A 15,815-nucleotide genomic window follows, 5' to 3' on the forward strand; every position below is an offset into this window, starting at 1 on the left:
AATTATGTTCCCTGGCTGAGTAACTTGGTTAATGGATTGAGAACCAGAACCAGGATGGAAGAAGATGAGCCAAATGTGGTGAACAAGGATACAAAGACCTTCAATGGCAGAGATTCTACTTCCTAATCATTGACAGGCTAATTATTAATTGCTCATTTAAATATATTAAAATTATCATCTCATTGCTGGCATATACAACAGAAGAGAGATTTAATTCAATGAAGATCTTAACATGAGTTTGAAGATGTTTGAGGATACAAGGGTAAATAAGACATGGTTTCTGCCTTCAAGGAATTTACAGTCTAGCAAAGATGGAATAATGATCCTCAAATATGTTTTACAAAATTATCTTCACAAACAATGAGGTTACATTTTGTAGGTCATATAATATGCAGGAAGCTGTATAGTGTAAGACACTTATTTGTGGTTGTATCCCAACATCACTTGTAAATGAATTGTTCAGAGTGCAGAAATAGTGGCATAAGGGAACCCAACAAAGAACTGTCATTTCTTGAGCTCCTACTAGATACCAAGTGATAAATTTGGCTCTTTAACTACATTAGATTATTTTTAATCCCCAAACCACCTTACAAAGTAAATATTTGCATTCCCCTTTTACAGATAAAGGCACTAAGGCTGTTAGAAGACAAGTCACCTACCCAAGGTCATACATCTTTTTTAGTAGTGGGGCTGATAAGATCCTAAGCTTGCTCCTAACTCTTCCAGAGTTCAGGCTCTGTTTTCTGCACCTGCTGTCTCCCATAGATTTTATTTCAGACATCTATTGTGCATCAAACACTCTAATGGGTACTTTATACATAATACCACTCAATGCTCACAATAACATGCAAGGGGAAGTGCTACTGTCCCTATTTTAGAAATGAAGAAAGTGAGACTAGAGAGGGTACAGCTTTTATCGGCTGCATCCACCATTATGGACTGACTGCCTCTGTGGGAAAATGCCTGCTGAGTTCCAAAGGGGGATCCCAGGTACACCACTCACTCTTAACCTGTGTGGTATGACTCTTCTCCCTGTCTCAATGACCAAGTGAACAAGGAGGACCGACTGCGTGATCTGCATGGCCCATTGCAAAGGTAAAACGTGGGGCCCTTGTTCACAACTCAGAAACTTCATGGGGCACTGGTTTCTTGAATATCTGGGAGACTTTAGTGGGATCCTCACTTATTAGCCAGTACAACTACTGCCTGTTTGAGGAATTGATACTCCCTCTCCCTCCTTCCCCCGTTGAAACCCTCTTTCTGCTATTCTTTTACCTTTATTGCACACTCCCCACTCTGTAAGCCCTGGCAAATGGGTCTTTTTTTTATTAGTTAAGCTGAGTTCCTCCTTTGGAACTCGGCAGGCATTTTCCCACAGAGGCAGTCCATAAGGACGGATGCAGCCAATAAAAGCTGTACCCTCTTTGGCCCCACTTTCTTCATTTCTAAAATAAAGACAGTAGCACTTCCCCTTGCATGTTATTGTGTGTTAACTCTCTGTGAAGGGTTTGGCATATATGGTGTATATACGTAAAAGCTATCTAATTCCAACGTCACTGTGGGTGAGCATCCAGAAAGAAAAGTCTAGCTGCAGGATTTTTTCGCTGTTGGTCAGAAACTCAGAGCACTTGAGGAATGTGTTATTCCAAACCTGTTGAGTGCCACCCACTTGACTATGTCCACTAGCAGTTTAGGCTGAAGCAAATATTTCCTGTTAGGCCCTTCAAAGGGACCGACACAGCGCTTCATTCCTACCGAACGCAGACCACCTTTCCCAAAAGCCCTTGGGTGATTAACAGGCTCTGGTGTATTAGCTTTCTTGGAGCCAGGCTCATGGAGTACTGATGAGGGGTTCCCCAGAAGCCCTAATGTAACCTGAGTCCTTAAAAGGTTAGAAATACATCTTGCAAATAAGCTCTCAATAGATATTTATAGAATGAGGCAGTAGGGTATAGTCTAAGTTGGCATCAAAACTTGGCTCTGACACTTACTAACTGTGCAACCTTGGGCAAGTTAATCTCTTTAATCCTTTTCTTCCTCTCCTGAAAATTTTGCAAGACTGCTAAAAGTACTTAATGAGATAATGTGTAAGTTCATGGTGCATAGTAGGTTCTCAACATTTGTTGTTGAACACAGTGAATGACAAGCATGAGGAAAGCATCGCCTTAAGTTTCCAATGAATCATTAACATAAAAGGCTTTTCTGATGGAATGGCAAGTGGGATTCAGTTGGCATAAGGTTTTTACTTCATTGATGTGGTCCTTGTCCTTGAACTGAAAAGTTGAAGGAGAACTAAAAGTTGACCCCAGTGGTGATACAGTGAATCTGTCCCAATCCCTCTCTTAGGGTGTGGAACCAACTAGGCAGGAGGGGGTTGGATTCTACAGGACTGCAGCTAGAGAGAAAATCCCTTTCACTGGCTCCATGGGTGTTCAAGAGGGAGGGTTTGTGGTCTGACTACCAGAAATTGTAACTCCAAATGCCAATTCCAAGCTAGAGGCAGGATCTAAGTAGGGGTCCCAGCTCCCAGCTGACGTGGTAGCAGGAGGAGCAGGGTGAGAGTGAGTAAGGGGGCATTGCAGGACAAGGGCATGTGCTCCGTAGAGGCTTAGGGCCTACCAGCTGGGGCCATGTTGTGCACAGTGGGTGGGAGGTGGGTACGTGGTAGCTGGTGGGTGGCCTAGGGCACTCAGACACAGGATGTGACTGCCCTTCCTCTGCTGATGCTCACTCTCCCCTCACCCACAAGAGCATCTCTTCTCCCACTTGAGATACACACAGAGATGGTTATGGGAGGCACAAAATAGGAGCCAGCAAAGCTCAAGTTACACAATTCTGGAAGTGAAAGGACCTCCCCTCTTGAATACCTATACTGTGCCCTGCAGTCTCAAACATAAACTGTACTACCATTTACATAAAATTGTCTTTTTTTGTCTAAAAATGAAACCATTCTAAGTTAGTCTTTCCAGGAACCCTGTGAGGTAGTCTGATGCTACAGCCCAGATGTTTGATGTTCCCAAAGCATAAAGGTGCAAGAGCAGAAAATGCAGCAGGGTTAAAATCTATACTATTGGAGCATCCATTCTGTGCCCTGAACTGGGTTTTGCTTTTCCTCATCTTATGCTTGACACCCCAAGAGAGACTGCTGTAGAGACCCAGAGGTCCAAACTGTCTGCACCTGTTTCCCACAATATGGCAAACTATTTTTTCAAACATGTGGGATTCAAAGAAGTCCCCACTGAAGTTGACTGTGGCATTTTCTGTTTTATTCCTTCTCCTGTAGGTAGTTACAAAGCAAATGCAAACCTGATGTTTTATGTTCAAGTACCTTTGGCTCTTTAAGTCAATCTGACAGAGCAACTCACTTAATTACTTGAATGTTTATGTACTAGCCCACAAAAATGTTTTAGCCCCCATCCTCCCCACCCCTCCTTGGGAGAGATGCAGAGGAAAATGAATGAAATATGGGTTCATGTTTTTTTTACTAGGCTTTCACTATTATCAACTGCCAAAAGATCAGGGGTTTTTGTTTTGTTTTGTTTTGTTCTTTGGCTGTCTTATTTATTTACAGTCAACCCTTGATTATTTGCAGCAACAAGGGAACAGCAGCATGGATCATTTAAAGCTGTGGATGATTAAAGATTTTAGAAGGCTATTATTAATATTCACGTGCAGGTCTCTCTGCCCTGAAGAATCACAGTGTTTTCAATAATATGATGAAATCACATGTCCTTAATTTTCCTCCTGGCTCCCCAGTCCACATTGATCACACAACCTCTCAAACTGGTATAGGTGAGCAGCCTCTGATATCTCAAGGCTCCTTAGGAAGTTGTTGGTTCACCAGAATAGCTCCTTGCTGTAACTTAACAGGCCTTTTCTTCTAACCCCTGCCAGGCAAGAACAAGAAAGGTATGATTCATGTCAACAAAGAGTGGAATCAGTTTGTGATAATATCAGAAGGAACTTGAAAGCCAGCTATGTTCTCAAGTCTTTAGGCCAGATAATCCAAAAGTCATTTATTGATTGATCTCTAAAACTATTTCCATCAAAGAGCTCAAGATGTAGCATATAATCAAGTTCAGAAGGGTAAGGTCAGCATGATAACCTCATGGACGAAAATCAAAGTACATAAATTCAAAGAAAGGTAAGAACTGGCTAGGACCTCAAATGTGTGTTGACAGTCTGGATGCTTTCCAGAAAGGAAAGGTCAGGAAAGTGCTGGAATTTGATACCATGTCTTATAAAAAAAAAAAAAGGCTGAATCAAGGACTGTTTCACCCAAAGAAGAGAAGACTTAGCAAGAAGTGAGGAAAATGAAGGACATGTGGTTTCATCACATCGGCCTCAAATATTTAAAATGCATCCCATAAAGGAGGAATTAGGTTATGTTGCATGATAAATAATAAGAAAAGTGACTACAAAGATTAATGTGAGCTCCAAATAAAGGATGTCAGCCCTGCCAGTTAGAGCCTTCCTTGGTGCAGGTGGCTACTGGGGATGATGGCGAGTTCATGTTCAGGCAGGGGCTGGGCCATCATTTTGATGCTCCAGTGGAACCAAATGCCCAGGAGTAGGATTCAAATGCTGGCATTGCCACTAACCACTTATATGTGACCTTAAGTTACTCTACTAAATCTCAGTCTGTTCACCTATAAAATTAGAATGTAATACTATACTCATTTCCTACAGTTGCTGTAACAAACCACCATGAACTTAGTGTCTACAAATCACACAGTTATGATATTACAGTTTTGGAGGTCAGAAATCTGAAGCAGGTCTGACTGGGCTAAAATAAAGGTGTCACCAGGGTTGCACTTCTTTCTGGAAACTCCAGGGAATAATCCCTTTCCTTGCCTTTTCTTGCGTCTAGAGGCTGCCTGCATTCCTTGGCTGTGGCCCCCTTCTATCTGTAAAGCCAGCAATGACCAGTCAAGTCTTTCTCACGCGGCATCCCTCTGACAGTCTCTCTTCTACCTCCCTCTTCCACTTAAAAGGACCCTTGTGATCACAGTGGACCCATTCAGATAACCGAGCATAATCTCCCCATCTCAAGGTCAGCCGATTGCCCGTTTATTTTTTATTTTTTACTTTTTCACTCCCCAACCCTCCCCTTGCCTGTTTAAATTTCATCTGCAAACTTACTTGCCCCTTGACATGTGACCAAACATATTTATTTTTGTAACTTTCAGGGATTAGAATGTGGACATCTTCAGGATGTTATTCTGCTTGCCACAAGTACCTTACCTCATAAAATTATTTTGAAGATCCAGTGAAATAATGCATTTAAAGTTCCTATTACAGTCTTGGCACATAAATGCTTGCTATTATTTTTAGGATTATTAGTATTTTTCTTATTGCAAAGACACATCCTACATCAGATAACAGTCATGTTAGATGACTCAGAAGCCCTTAAAACCCTGAGATTTGGTGATTCTCTAAAGAGGAACAGATAAATATCTATTGGTCATAGGGTCTGAGTCATCAATGTACCAATATATGGCATGGTTTCTTCTCTTTATTTACTTGATAAATTTTTTTCAATAAAATGCTGATACATTTTTCATTCTAAAATTTAATAACAGATCATAGTATGATCACATAGTTCCTTGAAATATCATAAGCAGTAATTTGTAAAGTTCAGAAAAGTTAAAGTAAGAAAAAACAAAAAATTCATAGTTCCATTACTCAGAAACACAATTCTACCATTTTGATACATTTCAGCAGTTTACTTGATATGCATATTTTAAAGTATTTGTGATAATATGTTTTATAAGGCTTATATGCTATTTTTAACACTTTTTCTTTATATAGGTAATTAAGGCTTATTGTAGAAAAATAAATCATACTCTCCCCCCAAGAAATAAACACTGTTAACATGATAATTTATTTCTTCTAACTTTCACTGCACAGTTTTATTTACTTGTGATCACATTGTGTACGCTGGCTTACAACACTATTGCCACAGTAGCATTTACGGCTATGAAATGAAGGTGATATAAAGGAGCTTATTGGAGTGAGTTTATCTGCCATGGTAGTTTCATTAGTCTTTTCCCGTTAAAACAACCCCAGTGATTTTGTTCAGTCAATATGAGAGTTTTAAAGATATCAAAGATATCATTACCTGAGTCCCTCTGCAAGTAGAATATCTGATACGTTGTACAGCTTTATTCTCCTGGAGGGTAAATAAAAAGATTTGATTCTTTTAGTACAGTTCCTGGTCCTGTACATAGTTTTGCTATGTCTGAATAGGACCAGTGTGTGTTTTATGTGACCATTAGAGGTTATAAGAATTGCCATCTGAACTACACAGGGGTGGAGTTTTTTAAGCATACATGACTCTCAGAGTGTTTGATCAAAGTGCTTGAAAGGTGGTGTTGCCAATATAATTAGCAATGCTCCAGCCCACAGTAACAAAGGAGCCATTAATTCTTGAATGCTTTTAAGAATTTCATATTCATTATTTTCAACTTTCAATTCTCCAAATATAAGGTAAATATTATTGATCCATTTTACAGGTGAGAAAATTGAGGTTCAGAAAGATTATGCAACTTGCTCAAGAACATACAGCTAGTTTGCTATTCAAACCCAGGCCTGATTCCACAGCCTCCACTTACCCTGCTACACTCCCCTGCCTCTCTGGACGCCCAATTTGGTGCCCCATGACCACAGAAACACCAGAGAAAGAGACTAGAGAAGAGCCCAGAGACAATCAGTGACCCTATGAAGAAACCTTAAATAAATAAATAAACAATTTTCTTGGAGAGGAGAAGCAGGCATGTATTGGGAATAGGCCTCAAGTGAGTGAAAAATCCACAACAGGCAGTAATGGCCACCTGCTTACTCTTCACCTTGGCTCAGGAGAGAATGGGGAATTAGGGAATGGGCTTCTGAAGTGAGGAATTGCTGTTTTGCTGGGAAGGAGAATCTCCTTGCTGAGAGACATGTTAAAAGCTAAAATGAGTTATTTAGAGAGATTGTAGAATATCTTGCAAAAGTTTCTAAACACTGAAGACAGCCTCATTTGTGAAGGATGACGAACACATCATCGTCCCCAAGCCCAGGGCGAGTCCATCACAGCTATGAACGGGAGCCTCCTGCCTCCCAGCCGATCACAGGCTGGGCACCCTGTGTGGCCTCCTAACTCCTTTGTTCCTCAGTTCCCACCTCGTCCCCAGATGTCCCCTCCTCAGGATTTTCTCAGCAGCCCCCTGGCCTGTCCTAATGTTCCCTCTCAGGCCCACCCTACCTGGAGCTGCCCACAAAAACCTGCTGCCACGATCCACGTCCCATTTTATAGAATTTAAACGTACCTGCTTTGCATTCAGGGCCCTTTACAAAACTCTCCTTCCCAATGCCAGCCCAGTCTTACTGTGTTCTGGCTCCATCACCCTCACCTTCCCCACACATGGCCTTAGCTCCTCAGTCTAGTGTGACGTCTCCTTCTGAGGTCTACTTGTCACTTATTATTTCAAAAGGCAGTCCAAAATATTCGGAACATTCCCTCCTTGACCAACTCAACCCTGGTCTCTCCTTTCTCTTAGAATCTACCTACAAGGTTTTTGACAAATTTTTTCCTGCTTTGACTTTTCCTCTTTGCCTCCTATAAATCATTGTTTTGGTGCTAATCCATTATCTCTCCACCTCATTCATAAGCTTGCTCAGAGAAATGAACCCTTTCTGGGATCCACTGAAGTAAAAGCAGAGGGTAGAATGGAGCACATTCCCTCACTCATCAAAAATGTGTTGAGCATCCACTTGGTGTTAGCATCATGTTGGGGCTGAGAAGAAATACAGATTACCGCAGGCCCTGTTTCCATGAGTCCATGGGTCTAGTTGGGAAGATGAGTACATATAGAAGCTATTATCAACTGTATTCATTTCCCAAGGCTGCCATGACAAATCACAAACTGGATGGCTTAAAACAATAGAAATGTATTCTTTCACAGTTCTGGGGGCTAGAAGTCTGAAATCAAGGTGTCAGCAAGGTTGGTTCCTTCTCAGCCTCAGGGAGAATCTGTTCCATGCCTCCCTTCTTGCTTCTGGCGGCAGAAACAAGATGCCACCCATCCCTGGCCTTCTTTGACTTGTAGCTGCATCACTCCAATCGCAGCTTCCATCTTCCCATGATGGTCTCCCTCTGGGTCTCTGTGTCCCTCTGCCCAAATTTCCCTCTTCTTATAAGAATACCAGTCATTGGATTTGGCCCACCCGATCCAATATGACATCATCTGAATGTGATTACATCTGCCAAGGGCCTATTTCCAAATAGTCACATTCACAGGTACTGGGGTTAGGACTTTGAATATCTTTTTGGAGCATACAATTTAACTCATAACACCAAGCCTCCCTCAAGCCCTCACAAAAGAAGGAAATACAAACTAATATGGCAAGTTTCATTTTAGCAGAGGGACATGAATAATGAGCATGTTGTGGAAGCACCTAGCTGAGAACGTGGGATCAGACTTCAGAAAGGAGGTTACATTTGAGTGTGAGTTTGAGAGAGAAATGGGAATCCATGGAGGAAAGGAGGAACTGGATGCATGCTAGGAGGAGGGAAGCAGGCTGAGCAAAGGACAGAAGAGTAAGAAGACCCTGACAGGAGAAGCAAGATGAGCTGTTCCAAGGTGAGGTGGGAGGCAGCTAAGCAAGATCTTAGGGTCTGCACAGGAGTTTGCACTTACCCTGTAGGTGACTGAGTGGATGGTAAGCTAGTCAGTTAGCAAATACTTTTTGAAGAGATCGATTAAGGAAGGAATTACCTTTCAAAGTATTACCAGAGCCAAAATTTGAGCCCAAATTCAGAAACATGGGGACATTTACATACCAGACCTTGCTGAAGTGTTAGAATAGTACAAGGAGGTTCAGTCAGACAGAGACCCTGGGAAGGAGAAAAGGTAACTCCCAGGGGCAAAACAGACAGGAGAGAGTGTATCAGGAGGGAGATAAGGGGAACCAGCTCAGCTAACCTGGGAGAGACAGTACATACCAGGGCCAGAAAAACTATGGAAGCCAACCACCGGGCTTTCTTAAAAACCCTGAATGGTGAAGCATGCTATTTGATTGTGGAAGTAGAATTCCTTATTGAAAAACAAAATGTCATTCTCTCTTCCTTGCCACCAAGATTTCAGCTTCTCTTATGCAGAAGTTGACTTAGGTGACTTTTAAACTTAGCTTAACATGTTTTTCTGCTTGTTTGTTTCTACCTCCAGAGAAAAGAATACCAGAGTTTATTAATCCTCTATTATACTTCACTAACTAGAACTTTGGAGAATTACTATCCTGTTAAATAGGGGACATTTCTGTGAGACATAACATCCATCTTCATATTTAGAGCTGATGTGATTAGCATATTCAGTCTGATACATTTTCCTTAAACTGTTCATAATTGTACACTTTTTATTTAAAAGAGATTGAAAAACAAGGTGGAACAGTAATAGATATTCTCAAGAAAGATTCAGGTGATTAATTTTAGTTCCTCATCTAGCATTCAGTAAAGAAAATTTTAATACACTTATTACTTGGCCAAAGGAAATTTTGAAAGCAGCCTTTTTGCTGTACATACTAGAAAACTAAGTAACTATCTTTATGAAATAAGGCACTTATTTCTCAAGAAAACCTGGGCAAATGCCTTTACAACTCCACATGTTAGGCTGTACCACCCTTATGTGGAATGGAGATACCAATAACTGGGTTTCATTGCATTCAAAATCAGAAGAGCTGTTTCAGCTCCCACCCTGCCTCTGTGCCCTTGGGGAAAGTTACTCACTTCTCTGATTTTTAGTTTTCTGGTGCATAAAATGCAAATTGTAACTACCTCACAAGATGCTTATGACAATTAGAGTAGATAAATCAGTGGATTTGAACTGTTTGAGGTGTTTATATGATGCTGTTGATCACTTAAGGAATTTGTATGGAGAACATGCAACAGCATATAAGTGAGTGCAGTGTGGAATATTTTATTTAAATGCATAGTGTTTGATTCTTACATGAACAATAACTTATAGAAAGTTAGCTTTAAGCAGGACCTTAGGTTTCAGCCCACTTCCAAGGATAAGCCCCTACTGTCAACACCCCTCTGAGAGGGGTCATCAAATCTCTACTTTGAAGATTGAGTAGTGTTTAATTTTTTTTTTTTTGCCTTACCACTTCACATTTCACTAAGAAAGCATTTTCCCAATCTTCTAATGCTCTTCAATGAAAGAGGGGCTCTCCTCATTCCAAGGATGTACTTATACCCTCAAGTTGCTAAACATCAGGTACTTACATAATTGCTGAATATTCATGTTTATTGAACGTACACTTAGATTGAAATTCCTAACTGTCTAGCTACAAGATGTTTTCTATTCTGTTGAATGAAGAGTCCCTTTAATCTTGAAAGTGGGCCTTTTTGGAGAACATTCCAAAGTGCCAATCAAGCCAAGTACCCTAACTTGCCTTTGAACTCAATGAGCTGCAAGTGTGTCTGTAATCTCCAGCTTTGGGTTACCATAGGGCAAGAGGTAGTAGGAATGTTGTGGATAAATTGAAACTCCTGTTAGTCTTAGTGGAACTTTTCTTACAGCTGTCAACAAAGAGTGTCCTGATCAATCAGATTCTCCCTTTCCTCTTCTGTATCACCTTATCCCAGAACTTTGGCAGGGAGAAGGATGAAGGTTGTGCGTGATCCAGGTTTCTGCAGCCTGTGCAGGGCTGGGGTGCAGATAATACAACAGGATGCACTCTGATTTGAGCTGATGGCCTGGTTCATGCTGTACTTACAATCTTGCTCCCCACCAAACTGGTGATAAGTGTCCTAAAGACAAATAAAGTGGTCAACAGTAAGCCAACGAGTTAGAAAAGAAGAGATTTGAGGACTGGATAATTTGTCCTTAATAATCAAGACATGATAGCATAATGTTAACATTCACAATAACCATCCATTTGTGCAAAGTGGAAACTTCAGGGGAAAGGTAAACATGAGCTTAAGCTAGCTACTTCTGAAGTAATTAAAGGACAAGTTTATTACTCTGTGTTCTGTGACTACCAAATAGTTGATAAACTGACCAGGTTGTGCCTGACCTACAAACACAAAGCAACTGAAAATATTTTTCCCCAGAAGAATTGGACTTGGGATTTTATTTCTGTGCACATGATCATTGCAAATGCCAACAGCTTCAATTCTTACCCTGCTGCAGCTGGTCAGCCCTTGAAGTCAGACACATATTAGCACTCATGACCAAAAGCACCAGTAGCTCAGATGGTAAGGTCAGATTGGGAAGGACGTAGGGCAGGCATTTTTGAGGCAGCTTCTAGGAAAATTCCCAGGAGGAAACTATAAAGGTCTTTATGAAAGGTCACAAATCCAAATGCCAGCAGAAACCTTAATGTAAATTAATGTATATGAGGGAGTGGGAGAATGTGAGGCTTTAAGGAGTGGTGGGGACTCCAGCAAAGTGGAGATCATGTGCCCTGTGTAACAGGAGCAGCCAGCACTCAGTTCCAGCCAATTGTTGCCAGGTGGAGAATCCAGTATTAACAGATCTGATTTCTCAAAAGAAGCTAGGCTCCAGATTTAAAAATCTTCCAATTTTAAAAACCATTGTGCAAGTCAAATAAACTCATTTCTAAGGCCTCATAAGATCCATGGACCTCCAAGCTGTCACACTGATGCCCAAGAAACATAACCTTGCAGATGAAATTGGAGCCAATTATTTATTTTTCTTGCTTGACCTTGGTCAAAATATTGGTGGTGCAAATGTAAACTGGTCACCAAAGAGAGAATGATTGGGCATGGGGAAACCTCAGACATCGTGTACTTGCATTGATGAAGGGTTCCTAAATGTCTTACAAGAAATTATCCATAAAGAAAAGGGACTCAGAAGTTTAAAGATAACATAAAGCAAGGTCAGAGTCTGATTAATAAATAGATATAACATGGAAATAAAGAGGTGCCCAGTCCCTGTTTGGGGAGAAAAAATAAAAATATGGGACTACACCCAAGAAGGATAGATTTGGATCTTCTGGAGAAGAGAAAGCAGAACAGTTAACAGACTCATCATAGTGTCTGATGAGCGCCTATGGAGGTAGATATCCAGGTTGTCCTCAAGCATGTCTCACAGTAACATTGCTTAAAAGGGCTGCCATGGGATGTTAGAAGGACATTCACGGGAAGATTGGGGAGGGAAGAGTACAATAATCAAATACACTTGGGAAACTTCAATTAAATATATTTCTTTCCTTATGGTATTGTAGAGCCTTTAATATAGATCCTAACCTACTAAAACCATGCAGAAGCAGGATAAAGTAGTTTCCCAAATCTACTTAACTACAGAATCCCCCTAGCCCAGAGCATCTTATGAAACCAGTATTTTGCTGTGTTCACATGGGTGCAAACCCATGTTAATGACAAAAAGGAATGCACAGACTCCTGTAACCCACAGACTATGCCTCCCCCCTGTCTGCAGATTCTGGGGCAAGGAACTGATCCAGAATAATCCTGGGTAGTAGCTCGAGTGACTCTGGTGTCTTGAGTAGGAAACTTAGGGACGTAGGGGAGAGGAGATGCTTTAGTTTCTTCCTCAGCCATGAATCGTAATTTGGGAAGAAACAGGCACATCGGGGGAACACAGAGCCGCTCTATAGCTGATCTGAAAACGACTGTTCTTCTGGACCGTGGAACTCAATGCTGCAATGACAGGCCCCTGGCAAGGAATTGGGAGCTTGTCACATAAACCAAGAGGAATATTTTTGGCCAGAGACTTGAAGACCAAACAAGAGAGCTTTAAAATGAGGTTTAAAGGGGATAAAGTAGAATGTTCAAATGAAACTCTAAAATTGCAGCCCACAGAGGGGCAGCAGGTATAAGCTAGAAATAAGAAGCCTGGTAGAGGTGGTGCCAAGCTTCTCCCAAGGAACTGGCAAGGCGGGGCAGAGGTTCACATCCACAGTGGGGACATGTTTGCCAGTTGCCAAGTGAGGGGGCAAAGTGAGCAGGTTGTGTTCATTAGCAGACCTCCAAGATAGCAGAGACTTGGTGGGTAGAACACACAACCAGAACATCATGCTAGGTGAGGGTCACAGGTTCACATGATCATAGTCCCTGAAATGGGTGTTAAGAGTGTAAGAAGTCACAGGTATCAGAGAGGAAGCAACACCAAAAGCATATGGATGAGATTTTCAAAAGGACAAAATAGAAAGGATTTTGCTGGCCATGTTTACTACTGTCTTCTCAGACACAGTAAGGCTCTGGCTGATTCTTTCCTATTTAAGATGTTTTAAACTAGTACAGGAAGAACAGGATATAGGGATAGGAAGGGGTATTTTTCTAGGCATCTGCCCCATGATGAACTGTTGACTTGCCTTGCTGACAATTTCATGATTTAAAAGGTAGAGGAAGCAAGGAGGGAACTACTTACTCTGTATTTAATTCTGGCCAGGAGGCATCCAAGTGGTTGAGGGTGTGGAAGGCACAGGAAACTTGCGAGGAAGTAACGAGATGGTCACGTGGTTTTATGACAGCAAAAAGAAGAGGTATAATGTCTGCTTACACAGCCCTTACTCACCCTCCTACCTCAGCTGCTGCTCACTTTCCCTCTGGCACTCCCAGTCCCATTCTAGTAACTCCAGCCCAGACTTCAGGGTGGTCACCAGGAATCTGGGGGCAAAAGAGTCACCGTGTTTCTCTCCTAGGAAGTTAAGAAAAGTTAAGAGTCCCCAATCCAAATTCTGCAGGAAAGACATGCTGCTGGTATTTCAAGTTAGAACTCAGAAGCCATGAGGCGACAAAGCCAGCTTTATACATGGCAGTGGAGACCTATTACACCATTATGTGAGTATATATCATATAACCCATAAATACATAAATAACCCAGGAATATTCCCAACAATCCCTGTAAGGTAGGTAATATCATCCCAATTCAAAGATGAAAAAACTAAGATCCAGAGACACAATACCTTGCCCAAGGCCACATGGCAAGTAAGTGACTGGCCTGTGGTTTGAACCCAGGCCTTTCTGGCTTCAGTTCCACCAAGCTGTGTCCAAAACTAGATATTGAATACCTAATGGGTTAATTGGCTTTTGTAGGTTAGCCTGGGAATCCAGTCTCAACATAACATTGTTTCTCTGGGGAACTGTGCTCAGAGGGACAAACAACTGGCTTAACCAAAGAACTTTTGAAACCTGACCTATGGTAAACTGGGCACCGCCTTATGTTCAGAAATGCTGCTTGTGGGAGGTAGAGAGGAAAGCAGGCTCATTCGGCCTGCATAACCTCAGACACAATGATACCATTCCAGTCCAGCTTTGCATTTTCAAGGAGCAATAGTCTCAAATCTATCTATAAAAAAACCACCATTGTACCTGCCCCAGAAGGTAGATGTGAGGCCCACAGGAGGGGACCTTTGCTTTGCAAAGCAGCTAGTGCAGGGAGTGGAGAGGGAGGCAAAGCTCTGCTCTCTCTCTCAGGGCCCAGCTGACCATTACAGTGGGCTGAGGGTGGGGGCCTGCTTCAGGAGTTTGCCTCTGCTCACCCGGACGGTTCCTAGTTTGTAGGCTTGGTTGGTCAGGACCCAGGAAGTGGCCTTCTGCACCAAGAGCTCAACTCCAGCAGAGCGACATGCCTTGTCTAAGCATTCAGGGCTTCTGTTCTAATCAGCCACCCTTGCCCACCTGGGCCTTAACCATCCCCACCCCCTCTAATACCAATGGCCTGGGCTGATGGCAATGTGAATGCTGAGAATAGAAAAGCTAAGCAATCATTCAGAACCTTAGAGACACATGTGTCCATCCGTCTTGGCCTTTCTCTCTCTGGGTGCAGGATTTCTTTCTGTTCCTGTATTTGACTTTGCTCTCTGAGAACTGTGAAAGCAAGCTTATTTGGAGCCCTCTAGCATCAGCCAAATCAACTTGAAGGGGATTTTCTTTCCCCAAATAAATCTTCAAAGGGAGAAAGGATTGCTAAAAGCAGCCAAATTGTTGGGATTTTTTTTTTTTAGATGGGGGAAAGAAGCTGTTCTCTCTTGGGAAGGACAGGTACTGACTTGAAAAACACTGCAGAGACTCAGGTCTCAGGAGAGGGAAACCCTGGTGGCCTCACCTGTTGTCACTCCTGAAGGTCACCCCCAAAGTGGCAGGACCATGTGGTGGCATGCATATCCCTGTGGCAGTTCTCTAAATCGGGCTGTGGGGCTTCTGAGAGCCCCTGTGGCCTCTGAGAGGCAGTGTCTGTGAGTGTGCTCAGTACCTGTGGACCAGGTTGATGGGACAAGTCTCCCTGGTTTGGCTTGCCTGTGTCCTGCACACACACACAAGTGGCCCCAGGTTCCACGTTCGGGGAAGATCCCATTTCAGACCTTGGCAGGCTTTGTGCTGGAAATCCTGCCCCTAGAAGGAGAAGCCATCAGGTCCCAGACAGAATTTGGGAGAGACTACCAAGGGAGAACATGTCCACAGTCCACAGAAACAAACTGTCTTGTGTAGAAGAGAAGACATTGTTCAGAGGAAGTAGATTCTCTGGAGCTCAGACTTACCCTTGAAGGGGTGGAGAGGCTGCTCCAGACATGAGGCCAGGGGAGTTGGCCCTTTGTTATTTTGGGGCAAGAGTGGAGACCAGAGACCCGTAGGGAGGCCCAGACCACAGATTGAGGTGTAAGGTGTCAAGGGGTCCTAAGTAGCCAGAGCCAGCCAAAGTACAGCTGGGATCTCACAGCCATGACCATGGCCTGAGTCGCAGAAGTGAGCAAAGCCAGCCCACAAGCACAAATGAGAATGGCCCACAGTTGTACAGTCACCAGCTTGGGGGAGTCTGGCTAACATTTCCTCTGCTCAGATGCCTCTG

At 42.5% G+C, this 15,815-nt stretch overlaps 1 protein-coding gene across 8 annotated transcripts in view; it reads left to right on the plus strand.

Moving 5' to 3' along the window:
* DGKG (diacylglycerol kinase gamma) overlaps positions 1 to 15,815 on the plus strand; it is a 204,762-nt gene that overhangs the window by 116,371 nt on the left and 72,576 nt on the right. The window contains exon 21 of one of the 8 annotated variants that reach the window (XM_073231963.1): positions 4,871 to 6,039. The exons of the other annotated variants lie outside the window; for them this stretch is intronic. Coding sequence (XP_073088064.1) covers positions 4,871 to 4,913 — 43 coding nt within the window. The 3' untranslated portion in view covers positions 4,914 to 6,039. Of the gene's footprint in view, positions 1 to 4,870; positions 6,040 to 15,815 lie in introns of those variants that run through there. 8 annotated transcript variants of the gene reach the window in all.

Source organism: Manis javanica, chromosome 3 (assembly GCF_040802235.1).
Source record: "Manis javanica isolate MJ-LG chromosome 3, MJ_LKY, whole genome shotgun sequence".
NCBI classification, from domain to species: domain Eukaryota; kingdom Metazoa; phylum Chordata; class Mammalia; order Pholidota; family Manidae; genus Manis; species Manis javanica.